This window comes from Polistes fuscatus, unplaced genomic scaffold, assembly GCF_010416935.1.
Source record: "Polistes fuscatus isolate 324 unplaced genomic scaffold, CU_Pfus_HIC Scaffold11, whole genome shotgun sequence".
NCBI classification, from domain to species: domain Eukaryota; kingdom Metazoa; phylum Arthropoda; class Insecta; order Hymenoptera; family Vespidae; genus Polistes; species Polistes fuscatus.
The window spans coordinates 3,528,613-3,550,632 of NW_025113009.1; the positions used below are offsets into that span (position 1 = coordinate 3,528,613).

Sequence of the window (22,020 nt, forward strand, 5' to 3'; positions counted from 1 at the left end):
CTCTCTAGTCTCATATTTTATATTTTATTATATTACTGTGTTGCTCGTCATTAATTTGTAGTTGTAATTGGAGATGATGGACCATTCCGTCTCCTTGGGACACCATACTTGTGTCCCTCAAAATCGTCAAAAAGATGCATATGTGTTTAGTTAGAGTCAAAAATATTAAAATTTTCGTATTATTAAATTTTCAAGCTTAAATAACGTTCGGTAAATATTACAGTAATTTCTGTTTTCTTGTTTTGTCTTTAAAATTTTTCACTGTGTTCGTATTTTAATAAATTTGCAATTTTTCTTTTCTATATAATGCAATTTAAAAGTATTTCACAATAATTAATAGATATTATTTTTTTTTAATAACTTAGTGTTTTTACTTTTCCTATTTTTTTTATTTTTATTTATTTTATTTAAATGTAAAATCACGCGTTTAAATTTAATTTTATTATAGCAGTAAATAGAAATATGGTAAAAATAAATATAGAATTCAATTGAAAAGTGCATCTGCCAATTGGACGATTTATATGTCAGGCTATTATATCACTTGATTGTATGACTAATATAGTTTTCTTTTTGTTACAGGTGATCGTCGTTGGATTTAATAACAAACCTTTGAGATTTTCTTCTGTTTGAACGTCTTAAATGACTACTTTTTAAAATATATGTACATATGCATTTCTGAAGGCACACACATGTTTATATACACTAAAAGATTAAATATAATTCTACAATTATATTAGAATTTAACTATACTATATATATTATAGCAAAGAATATGTCATATACTATCAAAGAATACAATATTCTTTGATAGTATTGTACCGTCATCGCGTTAAGTACCTACTCTCATCCACTAGTGGTCCCCACATAATTAAGATGATTTTGATTACGCGAAAACTGGACTTATTATCTTCTATGTACTTCTGTATTCTCTGGTTATACCATGTGATTTTCTACCGTTTTTTACAATTTAAGAAATTATATGTAATGTTCGGATCTGTTCGATGGTATAATGGTATGGTTTTTTATCTCCACTACTTCCGCTTATTATTTTAAATCAAATAAATAGTGATTTAATAATTAATAATCAATAATAAATAATCAAAACAATATATTGGTAAATTAGAGGGGTATAAAAATACAGAAAAATTAATAAAGTTGATCGAAACATGATGTTTGATTATTCATTAGGTTTTTTTCATTTATTTAAAGCAAGACAAGATATATATTCTTTTGCATCCTTTTTTTCTCTCTTCCCTTTTTTTTTTAGAAGAGATTAGGTATATGCCCTTACTCCTAAGCTACAATTGATAGTTCTAAATTATCCCTACAACTGTGTAAATTTTAAAAAAATATCAGAGTTAAATTCCTTTGTTGCAATCCTTGATAGAGGTAATTTATATTTGGTATAAAAATAATAATTCTATACATATATGTAATAATACATGTTTATTAGTATTAATAGTACATTTGACAGTACATTTATTAATACGCGAATGTGATTATATGTGTATACACATACAAATATATTTCCTCAAATGTAAAATGTTAACTTGTGTATAATGTTTATGAAATTAATAATTATTTTATACTAACCAAAAATAATTTACTAAAATAATTACGTCTTATATTTATATTTGCTCTTTAACTCTCTTGTATCATGCTACTTTTTAATTTCTTAATGCGAATTTAATTTAATGACAATTGTTCAATTGATTTATTTTCAAAGATAATTACTTAAGTGATGTGGGATGTATTTCTTACATCCTTTCATATATATATATATAATATGTTAAAAAAGCATATAAAATATTTAACACCTGTATAGTCAAGTTTACATGATAAAAGAAAATTCAAGACAAGTGTTTTTATTGATTATTATCAAAGAAGATAATTTATGTATTGTGATTATAATTACTTTTTTTTCTTTGACTTTTTATCTGGAATTTTTGTACCAGTCAAACTAGCTAACTGATTTTTTAACTTTAATAAAATGTCTACCTGTGGCTGCCACACGCTCTTTTCTTCTTTTGCTTTTAATTCGCGCACTAAAGTGCCCTAAAATTTGTTAATAAATAATTAGAAATAATTAAAGGTGTTATTCTGTTATAACAAAAAAAAATAGAAACCAATATTTAATGCAATAAAATATTCAAACGTACTTGTTTTGCAATAGCTGCTTCTAAAGAATTTATATCTGTACTTGTATCTCCATTTTGCTCAGGAGTGTACAATGCTTTAACTTTCTTATTGTTGGCAGTATCACATTTATCTATATCTTCTTTGAGATCAGCTTGTTTATTTTGCATTTTAACAGGAACGTCCACATTAGGTTGCTGGACATTTTTATCATTGTTGTATATTACCTCTTTGACTAGTTGATCCTTAGAAAATAATAAGATTAATAAAATATACTAATTTTATTTAAATGAGTTATATGTGTAAATCGAATTTACCTGTTGCTTTGTAACAACTTCTAAAGATTTAACACTTACAGTGATATTATTCGTTTTAAATTGAGTACCATTAGATTCTTGTTTCCCGGAATATTTTTGTCTTAACTCTTCAATCAATTGGTCTTCTATTTTTGTAAAGAGAGGCAATGCTTTACCAATTTTGTGTCCAGAAGGTAGCATATTCATAATTGTGTCTGGGATATACCCATAACGTGTTTTATCCAACCCTAATTGTCCCCTTATTTCACGAGAAGTAGAAGGCATATAAGGTGCCAACAAAGCTGATAAAAGACACGTTAAATTACAACAAATTCCAATTACTGTCCCGGCTTTCTTCCTGTTAACAATAAATTCAAATAATAATACATATATATAAATTTATTCATTTAATACTAATAAAAATCTAAAAATATATTCCTTACTTATCATCATCTGTACCCTTAACTTTGACCCATGGTTGTTGCGATTGCATATATTGATTTCCATGTTTCGAAATTGCTAAAACGTATTTTATACCATCTCTTAATTTAGCTTGTTCAAGTGCAATTAAATAGGATGTCAATTCACGTTGAGCTAATGCTAATAATGTCAGATCATCTTCTTGAGGTTCCATTGGTGGTACTTTAGATTCAAAAAACTTTTCTGTAAATACTAGAGCCCTAACAATAAGAATAATAGTCGTTAATAATGAGATAATAAGAATATTATACTATATCATAGACGTATGTTACAAATTGCATACCTGTTAATAAAATTTCCAAGATTATTCAATAACTCACTATTATTTTTAGTTGCTAAATCCACCCAATTAAAATTTGAATCTTGGCTTTCAGGTCTAATGTATGCAAGATAAAATCTCCATACATCAGCTGGAATACCTGTTTCTCTAGCATCAGTTCCAAATACTCCAATACCTCTGGATTTTGAGAATTTAGTATCTTCATAATTCAGATATTCTAATATAAAAAACATTTGTCATTTTATACATATGTATAACATTATAAAAAATAAGTTAATAATAAGATATACAAAAAAATTATCAATATTACACACATACCAATAGCCATCAAATGTTTTAATAACGTATAATCTTCATTAGTTGCTAATAAATAGGCAGGAAACATAATAGTATGGAATGGTACATTATCTTTAGCCATAAATTGGTACAAACTAATATCAGTGCCATTAGGTTTCCACCATTGTTCATATTCTTTAGTATATCTTTTTGTAATACTGATATAACCAAAAGGAGCATCAAACCAGACATAAAAAACTTTATTTTCAAATCCCTCAGCTGGTACAGGTATACCCCATTTTAAATCACGAGTTATACAACGTGGTTTAAGACCGTCACGTAACCATGGTTTTGTGACTCCTCGAGCCACAGCTGACCAACCTTTTTCTACTTTGGCTGACCATACCTTCAATCTTTCTTCCAACTGGAATGAAACGAGTTAATAATATTTAATAATATTTAATATTTAAGTGAAGATAAATATAGACAAATATTATATATACAAATAGAAACATCACTTATCTTACCTTAGGTAAATCTAAAAAGAATTGTCTTGATTTCTTAATGATAGGTCTATTGCTACAGATTTTACATCGAGGATTAATCAACTCTGTTGCATTTACTAAATGACCACAACCATCGCATTGATCACCCCGAGCGTCTTCATATTTACATCTAGGACAAATTCCTTCCACAAATCTGTCAGCTAAAAATCGATTACAGGATTCACAAAGAAGCTGATCAACTGTATCCATGAGTACATATCCTTGTGATTTGATTTTTAAGAAAAATGACTGAACAATTCTACAAATATAATTGCATTTCATAATTATTCTTCAATTATGTATATGTAATTAAAAACACATGCAAATGTAAAAAATAACAAACATAGATTTTCATTCATCTTACTCTGTTTGTTCAGCTGTTGTAGTACGTCCGAAATAATCAAATCCAATACCAAACCAGCGATAGATATCATTATGGATACTAAAAAACTTATCACATATTTCTTGAGGTGTTGTTTTTTCTTCTAATGCTTTGGCCTCGGTAGCAGTACCGTATTCATCAGTACCACTAATTATACATTATTATTTCAAACGTCATACAATACATTATACAACAAAAAATACAAATACATTAAAATATACTTACCTAATATATAATGTATTATAATTTCTTTGCCGACAATACCTAAAAAAAGATAAAATTTATTTTTAAAAAATCATTTTATAATAAATAGAAGGAACATTTACTAATATAAATACCTAGCAAATATATCTGCAGAAAGAACACAACCAACAATATTGCCTAAGTGAGGTACATTATTAACATACGGAAGCGCAGATGTAATTAAGATGTTTCTTTCTCCTTTTTTTGGTAAACTAAAAATATAAAAAACTAATAAATTAATTATACAATTTTTTGTTAGTTGACTTACAAATATGAAATTAAATGTGGAAACATACACAGGATACGATGGTTCTTTTACATTTGGACAATTACACGAATTCCAATTAGTCGCTGCTTTATCCAATTCTTCTTGGCTAACTACTTCAATGTCTTTTTCTTTAACTAAATTAAGCTAAAAATAATAAATTAAAATATAAAAAACATACACACACACGCGATACTAATATTTGTTTACGATTATATTGTAATTTTTATTTACTTCATTAGTAGTAGATTTGCAGGATTTTGTTGAATTAACTGGAAACCAAGATCCTGCTTGAATACTGTTAATTGCTTTTAAACCTCTTTCCAATGAAAATACTTTCAAAGAGTCCTGAAAATATATTATTAAAATAATAAGATTCATAAAAGTTTCTTCCCTATTTTTTCTTATATTATTTTTATACCTGAATAATTGGCAGTAATTCTATATTTTTCAACCAATCGCTAAGATATACATATTCTTTAAGTATTTCATTCCCAATCTCAGTAACCATTACAGTAGACCATATAGATACCCAAATAGATGCATCTGCTAATGATATATCATTTTTATCCTACAAAATTTAAATGTTTTTTTTTATTGCAACAAACAAAAGCAAGATGTGGATTTTATAAATAATTATAATAAAATACCTTAATTAAGTACATTTTGTCTTTTAACGCATTATTTATTTCATTTAATAGAGACCATAAGCAAGACTTGGAATCTGTTTTATACATTCCTGTAGTTCCATAATATGTTATTGCAGGCTATAAATATAAATACATTTATATACACATAAAAATACAAATAAATATATATGTAAAACATATATTAATTTACCTGTAACTGAGAAGCATCCCATTCTAGCCACTTATTAGTTATTATTTCATATTCTTCGGAAGGAGCTGCTAAAAACTGCATTCCTGCACTTGTACTAAATATTTTAGATCCATTTGGCAACTCAAGAACAGGAAGTCGATTTAAAAAGGTTTCTAAACAAAATTGAACAATCGATTTTAAGTTCATAATCGAATAATTACATATGTTACAACTTTAATGTAATATATGTAATAGTTTGAGTCATCCTTTTTATTGTAATTGTAACTATTTCATCATTTTTTACATCGTGTAATATATTCTATAGTAATGTGTTTAATATCATAAATTTAAATAGAACATATTAATAAAAACAAAATAAAAATGAAGTTATTATAAAAATGTTAATAATTTAAATTTTCAAATAAAGTAGGTTAAGTTCATACCATTCGGAAGTGCTGTCTTCACATTTATTGTTTTCTTGTCTAATTTAGCAGCGATAATTAATTTTAACGCATTTGGATTGCTCTCGTTCGTTGACACTATCATGGTTATTAATAAATTAATAAATAATCACAATAAATAGAAAATATGTTTAACGCACACTACCCATGCGTATGAACAACAACCTGGAAACGTGACAGCGGTTAATCTAGGGAATTTTATTACATACCTGTTTTTCGTAGTAATAAAACTATTTTAAATAATGATTGAATAATTTTACTGATTATGGTAAATATTAGATTAACACTTTAAATATATAAGTTGTGCATTCAATATTTGGAATAGTTTATTTATGGATTAACTGGTATGTATGTGGTTATTTAAAAAGAATTTTACAGTTTTCATTTGCAAAGAAAATACATTTCCATCATCCTACTAAAAAACAACAGAAAGTGATTTATATTAATTATAAAGAATTTGTTCACACGAGATAGCCTTTGGAAAATTAGGTACCCCTCACAAATTAGGGTGAATTAGTTAAAAATACAATTAGGATATTGTGTTATGATTTTAGAAGCAACATTATCAAGTACTTATCTTTTTTTAACTTGTGGTTCTTCTATGTATGTGTTGTACAAATATTCTTATTATGAATATTCGACACTTCCAACACATTTTATATTTGCATTTATTGGATTAACAACATTAGGAATTCGATCATTATATAGTTTAACATATAAATTATTTTTCAAATCTTACAGTGAGTATGTGATATACAAATTAAATTATAAACATACTTTTTTACTTTGTTATAATGAGTGCAATAATATTTTGTAGCTCTAGATGTAATATTGATAGAGTCAGAAGAGATGGAAAGTAAAATGAAAGTTAATATTTTTGATGAATTTCTTAAAAACATTAGTAGAACTTCTTTAATGTGTTCCCTTTTATTTCAACATGGAGATTATCTTCTTGGATTTAATGCAATTGTCAATTTTGGTATATGTAGTATAATACACATAAAAAATTGGATAGTATTACAAGATCGGGTACTTTTCAAACAAAATTGTTTTTTTTCCTTTTAACTTTTTAATGAAAATGAAAACTTCTTTGAAATAGTTACTGATATTCTAATTTCAATAGAATGAGCATTCAGTCATCAGATTATCATACAAAAGAAGTTCATTTAATGAAGTATCTGAAATATTTGTATTCCTTGAATTATTGACCACTGGCTATGTTATGTAAGTTTGCAGATCATTTGCAGAAAAGATCTAATGTTTATTACATACAAAATATTCGTTATTTTAGGATGTTAAACAATAATAATTATGGTTTATTAGCTAATGTCTTCTATGCAACAACAACTGTTTTATTTCCAAGCGAAGAATTTTATCAAGAATGGACGATATATCACGCAATTAATAATTATATGACAATGGTTTATGTTGCTTTAATGACAGAAGCGCTTAAAAAATTATGACAATACGATTCCATATATATTTAAAATATATATATATATAAGTCATGTATTATGATTTAATTCAATACAAAATCAATTAAAAATTTAGGATTATACAGGATTGTTTAAATACAAATTATTTTCTTACATATAAATTTTTTAAAAATTTATTTTTCATGCAATGTATTGTCATAGGTAAAAATCTATAAACATATACAATAGTATGTGTGTATGTACGCGTAACATATACAATTTAAATACTAATTTTATCACATGTAAGATAAATAGTAGAGCATATAAATATATTTATTTTATCATAGTCAATTTTTGTTGTTTTTGCTTTTATATGAGTATATCATTTAATAGAACATAGATGCAAATAGATATTTTCTATTCATTATCTTATGAAAATACACATATTAAATTAAAAGATTAAGATCAATATTAAACAAATTTTATAGCAATTTTGATTGTGTTCAATATACTATAATTTATTTTTGAACTATATTAATTTGTCACTTGAATAAATATTACATCAAATAAAAACCACATATATTACTTCTCAAATATGCTGATATAGAGCAGAAAAGTAAAAACTGTAATTTATATTTAATTACTATTTTTATACTATTATTCAATTGATTATAATTCTTAATTTTGGAAATTGAATGCATTTTCAATTTGTTTGTTCATCATTGTAATGTTAAACATTAGTGTTGGCTTCACGCCAACTATGTTGATTACGATTTTGTAATCTCAAACTATTTCTAGGGCTTTCATCGGGTTCATAAGCAGGATTTGTATGTCCATGATCTTCAAAGACATCCTTTATAGATATTTGACTACTTCTTGAAGGTCGTCCTTGTATACCATGAGGATTACCTGCTACTCCATATTTATTAATGGCTCCTAAAGTTTGCATTGAGTTTTTTTTCCTTGCCATTAAACTTGTTCGTCGACTTTCTAAGGCTTTAAAAGCTTTCACTGAATGTCGCGTAGACATATTTCCAGGCAGGCCTATTAAAAGGAAAATTGAAGTTATTGATTATTATTATTGATTATAAATCACCATCATTAATCGTTAATAAGTTACTTACCTGCACCTTCAGACATACTAAAGAAACGATGTTTGAATGCAACATCAAGTGTATTTATTGATTGTGCCTTTCGCTTACTCTTTTCAAGATTTCTTATCGTCTTTCGTCTACCAGGTCCATTGCCACTACCTTCATCGTAATCACCTTCCATACCATTTAATTTTTGTAAATCTCTAACCATATCCACTGCTTGTTGAGAAGATAAAGTGTCCTCTGTGACATCCTTTAGTAGGAAAATATAAAAATTTCTTTTTTAGTTTATTAACTTAATCACTTATTTGAACTTTAATTAAACAAAGACGTACTTTTTTGCAGCAGAACCAATCCAATGTGGTACTTGCCAAGATATGAGCAAAAGTACCAAATCTATGAAACAGCATAGCAGTGAACTGAATGACTAGAATTAATGCAAAAAAGAACACGAACACCAGACCAATAGGTTCAAGTTGCAAGTATTCTTTGGTAACGTGTACCTGAAATATTAAAATATTATTAATGTTATTAATATTTAGTATAAAATAATATATAATAAGTAATACGAATATTCATGCTCGCATGTGCATTGCATGCGTTTGTGCGTAAGTATTCGTTTTATATAACAAATTTATTTTAATGGTTAATATCACTTTACCATATATATATATTTATATAATGTACATTTATTTAATGTGAATTATTTATATTAGTATCAACATTAGGTACAATGTAATACAAAATTTTAAGTTCACTTTTTAAAAATATATAGAACATTAAAAAATAATGTAAACATTTCAAATATACGCATATATGATTTTCAATTTTTATCAGAAATTGGATGTACCTATTGTTGATTATAAAAATTTATTTACATCGCAAGTTTTATACATAAACTGAAACAATATCAATAATATTGTTAATAATGTGGTTACTAAACACTTTACTAGTAAGTTCTGTTACCAGATAAAAGTTAGATTTGGGATTAAGTTCCATCGTTTCTTCATAAAATAAATTTCACGAGTGTAGATATAATTATTAAAAATTTTACAAACAACATAAAAAAAGATAATTAATTTATCACTGTGATAAAAGCGATGTGACTATATGTCATATTATATTTCTTCTAAAATATTTATATACATAAATACGCGTATACTTATATATGTAAATAGACATAAAAAGCATATACATATATATCACATAATGCATTAGTGGTGCTCGAATTTGACTACACCTCTTGCAGTGAAGGATCAGTTAGACCTATCCCAAAACATAAAGAGGAATGCATGGAAAAACATTGATTTGTTTTTAATAGGCTTAGGATAAAAATGGAGAGAACTAAGGATATTTAAATATCAAAAATTAAATCTGAGTATAAGTATGAAGTATATGCATATAAATGATAATCTATCGCTATCAAGAAAATAGTAGTCACATTATTAATCTCCTTTTTAAATTAACATTTATAATCTATTTCCGCGTATCTAAGAAACGTGAAATTAGTCAAAGAATAAACTATTTCTACGCATTTACGTTTGAAATGCATGTAAGTATATACTTGTTATAACCTTATGACAACAAAAATATGAAAAGAAGCAAGACAAATAAGAGCAGTCATATCCTGAATTCCTGTAAAAATGATAAATCCTTTCAGATAGTTATTTAAAATAATTAGATTTGATGAATATATACGATTTATAGAAGGAAATTAATTTTCCTTGAACAGCTGGAAAAAGAAAAACAAATTGAATGAGAGGATGGAGTATGCGGATAAAGTATCATACATGTAGGATGAAAATGTTATCGCTTAGTCACTAAGAGTTTCAGTCAGTGGACTAGAAGTTTTCCTGCACACCCACAATCCAATCCAACCAGGGAAACCTATGCAAGGCATTTATTAATATTAAAACCTTTTACACGTGCCATTATACGAATAATGTTATTGACAAACACATATTCGTAAAGTGGACAAATGCAGTCACCACGTAACTATGGTTTAGTTCTGTGTGCTTTCATTCTCATTTAATTAGAAAATGGAAATTTGTCCAAATATTTGTTTGATTAAAGAAAGAGATAACTGGAAGCACACGGAAATTCCATCAACGAGGTACTGCTCATCCTTTTTTTGCCATTTTCGGGAATACTCGATACCTCCGACGTTTCTTCAACGTAGGTGATGTTTGTCTTGACGCCAAGAGGCCACACGATATGTAATTGATCTTTATTCAGCTGTAGCAAGAATACGATCAGTACGAATAAGGCATTGAACATTAAAAATGCGAAGACACTCTTGTTGCGCAGCTCAATCAGGTCACCAGCTATACGGGCCTAAGTGAGACGATACAAAAAGAAAAAAACACATGTTAGAAATGTAGAAAAAAAGCTCCGTCGAGTGACCCAGTAATCCACGTTGTTTTGTCTGTTTCACAATGGAAATCATCAAAGCATAGGATTCACGGCACTGCGACGGAGCTTGGCTTTACCTCTTGCAAGGATTCATCATAGGTGATGTTCATCTTGATACCAAATGGCCATTTCACGTGTAACAAGTCTTTGTTTAGTTGGAGCAAAAAGACGATCAGGACGAAGAGGGCATTCAGCATAAAGAAAGCAAACACACTCTGGTCGCGTAGGTCCTTTAGATCTTTAGCGATTCGTGCCTGACGCAAGTAGTTTTAAATTCATTAATATTTTGCCGTTTTTTCTAATGCAAAAATGCAAATGCACTAATCTTCCAACAGGCAAATGTAAAAGTTTGATATTAAGATATTTTTTGTATATATTAATATTTGTTCATTCAATATTTCTTAAATATTTTTTATCAGTATCTCAAATATATGATAAATACTGGCCATTTATTCAAAATACTAACCCAATAAAAAGCAGCTTTTTTATATACTATCAAAAATATTAAAAAACATCTTTTCGAATATTTTCAATTCCGAATTAGGGATCGCGAAACAAAAATGTTGTCTCGTATATTACCTTCTCCGCTTTGTCTTCGTCTATTGGAAAGAGGTATTTTTCAAGCAAATCTTTCCAAAACTGTTCTTCTTGAAGAGACAAGATCTCCACTTCACCTTTTTTCAATCCTTCATCGCTCAACCAATAAGGTCTTGTGAGGAAGTTACTACCCTCACGATTTTCTTCCGAATGTTGGCTTGTTACCGTTTCTGTTTCACTGTTACATTCTTCATCCTCGGCTGGATCTTCACCTATGGCACCCAATGCATCATTTGTATGACCACCTATAGAAGATGTTCGTCTTCTTCCAGAAACATGTCCGTGCGGATCAATGGTCCTGTTGATAAGTTAGTAAATAAATATTAATACTTTTTGAAGAGTTATTTTCCTATACACATACCTTTCGATATTTTCCAATCTTTTGCCAAGTTGTTCCAATGATTCGGCAATAGCAACAAGTTGTTGTTTTTCATCCGAAGGTTTTCCATGTGTACAGAACATACATTTAAATAAGCTAGCCAAAGAAATTTCGATTGAACCTTGATCGTCGTTATTTGTCCCAGCACCATTTTGGAGAAAACCTAATAATGATTTTTGCTTCGCTTTGCGTTTGGCTTCCTCTGCTTCTTTTTTCTCTTGTTCCAATTCCTAAAGGAAGTATATGATATAATATGTACAAATAGTTATACAAGAAGTTGTATGATTCTTGATAGATAATAATAAATTGTTAGAAAATTGTAAAGCATTTTTGAATATAATAATTTAATTCTACATGATAGTGTGAGAAATAAGCGTTATTATTTTATTCTAAATGATTAATTTGTTAGTTTTATCGGATAATTACCGCCTTCGTTTTTTTCGTTTTGACTTCTCTCGTGCCCCAAGTAATGTCGTTCAGGTTGAATACTGAATATATAATTAGTAAAACGTACATCGAAGGTACGCTTATGTAATATATAATTCCAAAAATTAAACAGTTCACTTCTCTTGGGTGAAGAATCGCTGCTACCACCATTTGTACCACCACCAACATTAGAAACATCGCAGAGGGAGAGAGCAAACTGTCTTCTACGATACTTATCGCAATACCAATTACAACGGCAACCATTACCAAACCATAGAAGGTGCTAAGAATTGCAGCCATGAAAACCTGTTGTATCCCTTTCATAAGTTAGGTATTTATTTAGAATTAATCTTTTACGTTTTAACGAACATAGTGATTTTTTTGTGTGACAGCTTGATACACATTGACATAATTCAATATTAACACATTCAGCCATTAATTGCTACCTTCACCGACATTTATGTAAACCCACGCCTCCAACATAGTGATACATATACATATACATATATATGATCATGATCCTATATAGGAGAGATTACATATGAATTCTTTAATGAATAGTTTCTAATGTGATTATGATAAAAAGCTCATTATACATGTTTGTTCGCATTACAAATGATTAATGATTATTGATGACGTGTAATGACCGCTTTTCTGAATTAATTCCATGTTATGATATATATTATGGCATGCACTTAAACAATGAAAAGAATCTTTGAATTGGACAAACCTTTTTTGTCTTTTTCACTTGAACTTCTCGAGTACCCCATGAAACAACGTTTAGATTTATAATTGAATACAATATAAGAAGAAGATACATGGATGGGATTGATAAAAGATATATGATGCCAGGAACGATACACAGAAATTCTTGAGGATGCAGACAAGCTGCTATGAAAAATGATCCTGATAATGATATTAAAAATATCGCTGATGGTGATCCTATGCCGTCCTCTCCGAGCTGGAGAGCTGTACCTACGATTACGGCCATCATGATCATAGCATAAGCTGTAGATAATATTTGTGCACAGAGAAGCTGAAAAGTATAACACACTTATACGTGGACAAAACAATTATGAGAACGTTCTAATTGAAATTTTATATAATATGTAATTTTTTTATCCAAGCTTATACTCTGACAAAATAACAATAACATACATACATCAAACGTAGCTAATTATGAAAAAACAATAAATCCAGATTATAAAAATATTAACGATGAACTTACCTGTATGTTTGATTTGCACGTAAAACAAATGATCATAAACAATAGAATAGGTATAATATTATAATAAAAACTTGTCCAATTGTCAATTTTAAAAGCCGCTACGAAGGCACCCACTAACATAAGGAAGATAGTACCTGGTCCAAGTATAGTACCACCTGTAATACATTTTAAGAAGAAATGAGATTACTTTTGAAAATTATTAAAAATCGGATTTTCTTTTTAAATTGTATGGAACATCATACCCATTAGAAGAATTTGATAAGATATGTATGGGAGAGAAATATTGTCATTGATTTTAATAGTCCGTTTGGCATCCATCAATAAATCCATAATATTAGCTATAGTTGAAGGTACCCATCGACGACGTTGATTATAAAATTCATTAAATCCTTCTGGCGCATGAGTGTAAGCATCACTTGCCGCTGAATATTCGACCTAATCAAATATTATCTCATTATTAATTTTTATTAAATTCTTGAATAAAACAATATTTTTAAAATGGTTAACATACTCTATAGCCACGTTGTAAAAGTAATGTACAAAGCCAACGATCTTCTCCCTGATCGTATTGAACGTAATGTCTAGCTTCATCTGATCTTGTTGTATACTTTTTCATAACATTATCATCCATCAATGCTTTTCCTCTAAACAAAGAGAAACAACCAGGACTACAAAGTACACAGCCGATCATGTGTTCTGTTGCCTTTTGTAACCAATGACCAATTGCATATTCGAACATTTGATACCAAACCATAGGACCTAAATATCAATATTATTTATACTTTCTAATATTTTATAAATAGAAATGTCAAACACTAGAATCAAACAATATACCTGAACCAACTGGATGAATACGACCACATGCCGCACCAAGATTCTTATTCTTTTTCATCAAATCAACAAGAAGTTTGACAGCAGCCGGTTGAAAATCAATATCACCATCTAATGTTAATAAATACGTATTTTCGGCGATTACTTCTTTACGATCTACACTAATTGGTAATTCCATTAATCGATGTCCCAACAAGTAATACATGTACATGACCTAATAAAATATTATAATCATTTATCAATTTTTCTATTTCTAAATATAATAGGAAAATACAAAAACAATTTTACCTGACTCCATCTTTTTCTGTGACGAATTTTACTTTTATCTTTCAAATGAGCAATCATTTTAGTTTTACCGGGAAGTGTCCATACCAATCTTCCACCATAAGGTGTCGGGAATTTTTTTGGATCTTTGACATGCGTTCTTGTCCGATGAACATCAGTAGCTGCTTCATCTAACGTTGAAACTAATAATTTCACAAATCGGTTAACTTGTGATTCGTTTTCGTCGTGATCGGATAATTCGAAAGCGTCGTCGAAGAAAATATGAGCTATACAAAAAATAATTAAGTTAATTGCGAAAATTGTATGTATATATCTAACATACATTTTCATTATTGAATTACTTAACTTACTTTCGAACTCATAATAATCTGGATCAACGACTTTAAGATATTTTTGTGCCACGCGTCTAGCTGATTGATCTTCGTCTAATCGCAATATACTTTTTAAAAATTCCATCATTTCTTCTTTGTTTTCATGCCACATGGTTGCACATGCGTATATTCTGGTCACGTGGTCGCTACTTTTTACAGTGGAAGGTGGAGTGGTTGAGCCATCTGTTTGTTCATATATAGTCTCATAATCTCTATCACCTTTTTCTTTTTCTATCTCTGCCAAGTCCTAAATGATAACAGAACGTTGCTATAGATCCAACAATTTTATCTATTTTTTATAAAAGCTAGTACAATACCGACCTCCACTTTAACTTCTGGTTGATCGTCTCTCTTTCTATTCAAACCCATCGATTGATCGATCAATAATGAATTATACATCGGTACAACGAATAATTTTTCAGTAGCTGCTAAACGTTCACATTTTGGTGTCCAAATATGTAAAGTTATCCAAGTTTGTGAGAGCAACCAGAGTAACCAAACCCAGCCATATTGTTGCGTTATAAAATCATTTAAGAAATATAAATGGGGTGATTCGTAAAATAAATAATCCGGAATAATTCCGTGAAAAAAGCAAGGATTACTATTACGTAGACCACAAGCAGCAATTAGCAAAGAAATAGTTACGGGTATTGTTAAATTTACAGGGAATGCATAACTGAATCCTTGGATCAGAATTTTGCACGCGAATTTACCTAAAAACATAGTATTCATTAAAAATAATTATCTTTAAAAACATAATAATAAAATTATGATTTTCATTTGTATTTACCAAAAATATATGCGAAATATGCGCTAAATATTTGTAACAATAAGACATAAATTGGTGTATTGAAATCGGCCATAATATCAATGTCGCTATTTGGTAAAATGTCTTTTAGATCTGCCAATGTACCATTGATAGTTTGTGTTACCGTTGCGTGTACAATTATTTTATGTTCTCCAAAAGCAGTACCAAACATTGTAAATAAGTGACCAATATTTTCCCCTCTTAAATGTAATATAGTTAAAGCACTAATGAAAAATGCTATAATCTTCCAGAATGAAACGAACATATACGTAAAATATCTAGTCAGTCTCAATTCTCTCTTTACTCGAGCCAGCATTTTGACGAAGCCTGTATCAAATAAATATAAAAATAATAAAAATAACGAGAAAAATATTTTTTAAAATTTATAAATTAATAATAAATATGTCTTACCAATACTGCTTTTCATGGAAACGTAATTCTCCCACCAACCACATGATACAAGTATTAAAGCTGGCGAAATAATCCATAAAGAAGATTTTGATGTATCTAGCAGAGGCCAAAGGACGAAACTCGTTGCTTGAGCAGTCAATGCAGCGAGGTCAACTAGTACGAGAATAAACCTCTTTGATTCGTCTTTATTTTTGTTCCGTGATAAGAGTCCTGGAATATGTACATTCAGGAATATAAAATCATTCGTAAAATTAATTTAATAAGAAAAATATATCGTTTCTGATAATTACAAAAAAAAAAATATATGGAATCTTATATACCTAATAATCCAGGTATAAAACAGACGCAATTAGTTAACATAATTCCTTTTACAACATCGATGTCTGGAAGAACTAACAAAAACATTAAGGCCAGTCCTACGACATGAAATGTTTCCATAAGGAAGACAAGGAAGAAGTGAGAGTATGGTGGCTTTTTCCATGATTTAAAAATACATATACGCATACTACGTATCAAAGTACCAAATTCTGGTACTGCAAATGCGATTATAATACACCATGTCCATGCGATTCTTTCTTCTTCTGGTAACGTAGCTACATATTCTTTTTCTCGACCTGCAAATAATGTAATATTCATCTTACAATTGTTACTAGCACATATAAATTATTATATGTATCAAAATATTACCTAAATCCTTGTTGCAGTAAAGGATTCTACGATCCGATCTTAATTGGGATGTCATAAAAAAGATCGTTCCTTTGGATACTACACCGCTGACTAATACTATTATGAAAACGAGTAAATAAATGAAAACTTTTGTTAATTGGACGGTCCTTTCAAGACATTTTTGATTTGCCATTGAACCCGAATCGATTTTCGGTGGCGGGTTTCTAAACACGTCCCATTCTTTCGTTTCCTCGACGGGTCTTCTGCTGTGAGAAAAAAAATACAAATAAGGTGTGGTAATTTTAATCAATAAAATACAAAGAAAAAATTAATATATTTTTCTAATTCGATCGAATAAAAAATAAAGTTTTATTACCTTTCGGCATAATCTTGAATAACAGGGGTGCTTTCTCCATCGGAAAAATCGTCTGGTCCGGTGACCCCACCACCGTGTATGCTGCCATTGTGTTTCGGAGCTTTTGACATTCTGTATAAAAATAAAAAAATTCAAACATTTGAATAAAGAAATTCGTGGTCATTTTATTGATCAATTTATTGAAGTCAGAAAATACGTTTTTGTTATATCAATGTTGAATTACTCTAATATCAAAAATACCTACATAAAAGGAAGAGTACATAAGAAAAATGAAAGATATATTTATTAATAAAAATAGGCATATCGTCATATTCAATAAACCTTAACGAAATAAACAGAGAGAAGAAGTAATGACCGATGCGGAACCTTTTTCGCTCTAGATATTCCAGTGACGTGCCACGTAACGGATTTGTTGTCTATCAGCTTTCTCTCCTTACCCATAATAAGTAAACGATGTTGTAAGTTAATCCATTGCAACTATTTTATATAGTATATGTATGTATATAGATACTTGTTTTTCTTTTTCATTTAATATAAATGCATCGAATTAATATCGCTCTCTACTTTTATATAAAAAAAAAAAATAAATAATTACATATATATTAAATGTTTTTATAAATTTATTTTTCATCGTATTCCTTTTTTCTTTTTTTTGAATAAAAAGATCTTCCCGCGTCAGTGTAAACTTTCCACGCGTTTTATTTTTGTTTACTAATAATTAATGTACGATGGTAAATTATAATGAGAAAAGAAAGATTATATCTGAAAGAATAGAATTTCTTTTCTCTTCTTTATCCTTTATATTGTATCCTTGTACAAGGAGATCCGAGAAGGTTTCTGGTTCCTGACTATTAAAAGTGAAAGGAAACGAAACACGCGGCAGATAATGTAGCAAGGCCATCCACAAGACAACTGGCAGTGTAGGTTACCGCCCTCGAGATACGTTGCAGTATTGGCTTCTTGTACGACCCTCGACATACTTATATATATATATATACATGCATATAAACACACACAAGTCTCCCTTTCTTGTTAGAGTCGTTGTTCAACATTCTTTTCCTTTTCCTAATTTTTAAATGTACCACTATCTTCTAAGAATAGTATGCACCATACTTACTCTCCTCTGCAACGCTGTTTCGCTTTTAGCTAAAACTTACTTGGGATGTTTGTGCATCTCATATTTTTCTTATTCAATTTTAACATATACACTATTTGCATATAGTTTCACTTCTATTTTCCTAACATCTGTTACGATCAAACATGTTTTTTTTTTCTAAGTTCACGTTCTATTTAACATAGATTCTATACTTTTCCTTTAATAATTGCTAATATTATTTATAAGAAAATATGAATTTTTCTTTTCTTTGTTGCATTATTCATTTATTCAATTAATTAATAATTATAATATTCTACATTTTGTTATTATAAATAATTGCAAGCTTTTATCGATGCAATAGTCAGTTAAGAATGTTGCGAAGATACGATAAAAGCTTCGATATAAATCGATTGTAAATCGAAAAATGTCTTATCGAATTTTATAGAAGAATCAATGCATTTTTTTCTATTTTATTATTTCCCGGAGATTACGTTTTCTTGATTGTGCAAATAGATTTATTGATAAAAGATAATAGAAATGAATTGTGGAATTTATTGTATTTTCACACACGATTGAATATAATTTATTTATTTTGAATAATTCATAGTAAGTACGAGGATGGTTTCGGTAAAAGAAGAAGTCGTACGTCGACCTCGCTATTGACACAAGCAAGTTCCGTTATTTTTTCGGTAATAGCCTAGTTTGATCGTACTATCTTAATGGACAATTATTATTTCTTCTGAATCTTCGAGAAAGATTACACAAAGATAAACAAAGAATTACACATTTCTTTGTTTTTATTTATAAAAATTCTTCTTTAAAAATATTTCATGTAAAAAAGAAATGTATTTGTAAGTAAATTTTATTACGCGATACGTTAAAGTAATTATAAATTCGGGAATTTGCATATATCATTAATCGGAATTATGTTTCATCGGGTTGCATCATTGCATTAAAATAAACTTTCCTTGTTTCTGCTAAACTAAACTTTCCCAAAAAGAAAGAAAAAGAAAAAGTAGTAAAAGGGGACAACCGGATTTACAGATCATCGTGTTATTTAGTTGAAGAGTAATATCAGAATTTTCAATATAAAAAATATATTAATAATAAAATACTATATGTAGTATTAATAAATATTATTCATTATAGATATAAAATACCAATTATTATAAAATATACTACTATTATTTATTTAAATATAAATGATTAAAGGTTTATTATGACATTATATGTATTAATCAATTAAATGCATTTACTCAATGAACCATTTTTAAAATGGCATACCTTTTTTGGATAATAAAAAATAATAATGTACTCACGTTTGATTTCTAAAAACGAATCGCATCACGATCGAAACTGAACGCGATCAAATCATAAAATTTATTTACTTTTCGAAAGACAAAATTTATTAAAAAACTGTAGTCAATGTGTCACACAACCTACTAGTTAAACCTAATTCTAATCATTGCGAAGATCAATGCGAAGAGTATACGTCTATTATTGGAGATTATATTACGCCGTATCTGATACAATTTTTTGATATCTTTGACATTTATCTCTTCCCTTTCCCCTCTGCTTTATATCACCTTTTTCTTATTTCTTTTTTATGAAACATTCGATCGTCATAAAAAGCGAAACGCGATTCCAGTATATATATATATATATGTTACAATTAATGTGGAAAAATGTGGATTTTATAGAATAACATATATAAATAACAAAAAAACCTTTAACATAACAAGAAAATAACAGTATTGATGATAAATTTCTGATTCATCTGAAACCAATGCCGGATGTATATCGTACTTTAGATAAGAAATCCGTTTTTACTTTAATAAAGGTGAAATAAAATAAAAGAGAAAGGAAGGGAGGAGGAGGGGGGGAAGGTAAGAAACATAGCAAGTTATTGATGCAACAATGTCACGAAGACAATCTCATTCAATAAAAATCTCTTCGACGATGACTAGAGTCATCATTCGGATAAAATTGCGAAATAGAAATATATAAAAAAAGAAAGGAAAGGATTTAATTTAAAACGAAAAAAGAAAAAATAGTTTTCGTCATCGTTCTAACTCGCGAAAAATCCAAATAATCAAAAGACACTTTATAACAGTGATACCAAAGATATAATATCATAAGTGTTATAACATGAATAACATTTAAAAATAGAAACAAAAAAGACTCTTACCTGTTATTAATGAATGGGGATCTTCACAATTCTTCTCGATAGTACAGTAAGACTATACGTGATCGGAAGTTAATACATTCGAAGAAATGATTCAAACATTATATAGCTCGTAATTATTTTCATTCACTTTTAATATAATTTTGTTTATAATTCAAATCGTCTCACGTATTTCATTTCAAAGCGAAATACACTCGGTGAAAAGAAATCGCATTTTTTGTTGTTTTTGTTTTTTTGCGTTTCCTCACAGTATCCGTTTTTTTTTTTAAAAAACATTTAACACAACAACGATCACTACGTAATGGTTCTTATTTGGCGAACGTTGAAAGAATGGGAAAAAGAAAAGAAAAAAAAGGAAGAAAGATATAAAAGGTATAAAAGGGAAGGTATAAAAATTAGTTAGATAGAGACAATAAATGAAGGAGAGAAATAGAAAGAGGGAAAAAGACAGAGATACTTGGTAGCTCTCAAAGTGAAAGTCCGAAGTCAGAGGTAATCGGTAGACGAACGACTGGCGATGTGGTTTTACGGATCTACCAAGAAGGTGTATAGGACGACGATTCACGAATGCCCCCGCATTCGAGTTCCTCCAAGCTTACTATGTTAACTTTCACGAGGAGAGTGGCGGATACACACAGATAGTGAGAGGGAGAGAAAAGATCAACTTGAATAGAAAAAGGTTGAGGAATATAAAAAGTAAAAGAAAAAGACCGCGTTAAAAGATATTCGTAATATTTGACACGACCCAAAAAAAGATTCTAAACTCTCTATCGTGTTATATCTAAGACGATATTTAAAAAATATATACAGATTTTGTATTAATGAAAGGGTTCTAGTTTCAATTTAACGCGCAACCTTCTATTATGGAACAAAGATATCGATTTCTTATCAAGATTCGAGATAACAAGCATTTTTTTTATTACGTTTAAATCGATTCAACTAAATTCCTTTCTAACTGATAATATTTTGTAATGGAATAATATACACGTGTTTACGTTTTCTATTAAAATTATAATTATATATTATATTTATTATATGCTTTAAAAATGAGGAGGTACAGTTCGGCATTTAGTTTTTTCTTTTTCTTTTTTTATAAATCAATACAATTTTAAATTGTTTCTTACCACTGAGCCCTCTATGGAATCCTACATTCTATGATGTCTACAGTAGTTCTTGTAGAATATTTGAATTATTGGAATATGTTTTAATCTTTTTAAACTATACTATACTATATTGTATTTCTGTTAGTATATATTC

The 22,020-nt window shown here is 28.7% G+C and overlaps 2 protein-coding genes and 2 long non-coding RNA genes across 7 annotated transcripts; 2 read left to right on the forward strand and 2 right to left on the reverse strand.

Annotated features, from left to right (window-relative positions):
* Positions 1 to 1,679: 1,679 nt before the first annotated feature.
* Positions 1,680 to 6,369, reverse strand: LOC122526234 (methionine--tRNA ligase, cytoplasmic). 2 transcript variants are annotated; one of them, XM_043649521.1, is made up of 16 exons: positions 6,166 to 6,369; positions 5,744 to 5,895; positions 5,554 to 5,670; positions 5,325 to 5,474; positions 5,138 to 5,251; positions 4,935 to 5,050; positions 4,734 to 4,850; positions 4,621 to 4,659; positions 4,378 to 4,542; positions 3,996 to 4,272; positions 3,511 to 3,892; positions 3,196 to 3,409; positions 2,876 to 3,112; positions 2,493 to 2,790; positions 2,160 to 2,381; positions 1,680 to 2,055 (listed from the first exon to the last, which is right to left on the reverse strand). In XM_043649521.1, the coding sequence occupies exons 1-16, from the start codon at positions 6,266 to 6,268 to the stop codon at positions 1,912 to 1,914; spliced, it is 2,847 nt and encodes a 948-aa protein (XP_043505456.1). In that variant the 5' UTR covers positions 6,269 to 6,369; the 3' UTR covers positions 1,680 to 1,911. The 2 variants fall into 2 exon arrangements, with proteins under 2 accessions (XP_043505456.1, XP_043505455.1); XM_043649520.1 differs by having other exon boundaries at positions 2,454 to 2,790.
* Positions 6,370 to 6,402: 33 nt separating this feature from the next.
* LOC122526235 lies at positions 6,403 to 9,317 on the forward strand. Its single transcript, XR_006306009.1, has 2 exons — positions 6,403 to 6,527; positions 9,038 to 9,317. It is a non-coding gene; the product is annotated as an uncharacterized LOC122526235 (long non-coding RNA).
* Positions 7,765 to 21,994, reverse strand: LOC122526232 (chitin synthase chs-2). Of its 3 annotated transcripts, none has more exons than XM_043649518.1 (20): positions 21,888 to 21,994; positions 17,483 to 17,593; positions 17,128 to 17,372; positions 16,761 to 17,054; positions 16,441 to 16,650; positions 16,012 to 16,356; positions 15,543 to 15,934; positions 15,201 to 15,468; positions 14,854 to 15,116; positions 14,569 to 14,779; positions 14,246 to 14,493; positions 13,977 to 14,169; positions 13,735 to 13,889; positions 12,507 to 12,812; positions 12,063 to 12,310; positions 11,684 to 11,999; positions 11,182 to 11,358; positions 9,028 to 9,195; positions 8,723 to 8,945; positions 7,765 to 8,642 (listed from the first exon to the last, which is right to left on the reverse strand). In XM_043649518.1, exons 2-20 carry the CDS (start codon positions 17,590 to 17,592, stop codon positions 8,329 to 8,331), a joined length of 4,686 nt encoding a protein of 1,561 aa, XP_043505453.1. In that variant the 5' UTR covers position 17,593; positions 21,888 to 21,994; the 3' UTR covers positions 7,765 to 8,328. The 3 variants fall into 3 exon arrangements, with proteins under 3 accessions (XP_043505453.1, XP_043505452.1, XP_043505454.1); XM_043649517.1 differs by lacking the exon at positions 21,888 to 21,994 and adding an exon at positions 20,767 to 20,884; XM_043649519.1 differs by lacking the exons at positions 11,182 to 11,358; positions 12,507 to 12,812; positions 21,888 to 21,994 and adding exons at positions 10,850 to 11,026; positions 13,237 to 13,542; positions 20,767 to 20,884.
* LOC122526236 lies at positions 17,028 to 17,634 on the forward strand. The gene is made up of 2 exons (XR_006306010.1): positions 17,028 to 17,397; positions 17,508 to 17,634. It is a non-coding gene; the product is annotated as an uncharacterized LOC122526236 (long non-coding RNA).
* Positions 21,995 to 22,020: the final 26 nt, after the last annotated feature.

Coding starts and splice junctions, on each gene's coding strand:
- LOC122526232 (XM_043649518.1), bottom strand. CDS start 17,592: ATGTCAAAAGCTCCGAAACACAATGGCAGCATACACGGTGGTGGGGTC. Junction 17,373..17,482: donor ATTCAAGATTATGCCGAAAG/GTAATAAAACTT, acceptor TTTTTCTCACAG/CAGAAGACCCGTCGAGGAAA. Junction 15,117..15,200: donor AGATTATTATGAGTTCGAAA/GTAAGTTAAGTA, acceptor TTTTTTGTATAG/CTCATATTTTCTTCGACGAC.
- LOC122526234 (XM_043649520.1), bottom strand. CDS start 6,268: ATGATAGTGTCAACGAACGAGAGCAATCCAAATGCGTTAAAATTAATT. Junction 5,671..5,743: donor GGGATGCTTCTCAGTTACAG/GTAAATTAATAT, acceptor TTATATTTATAG/CCTGCAATAACATATTATGG. Junction 3,893..3,995: donor TCTTTTTAGATTTACCTAAG/GTAAGATAAGTG, acceptor GTTTCATTCCAG/TTGGAAGAAAGATTGAAGGT.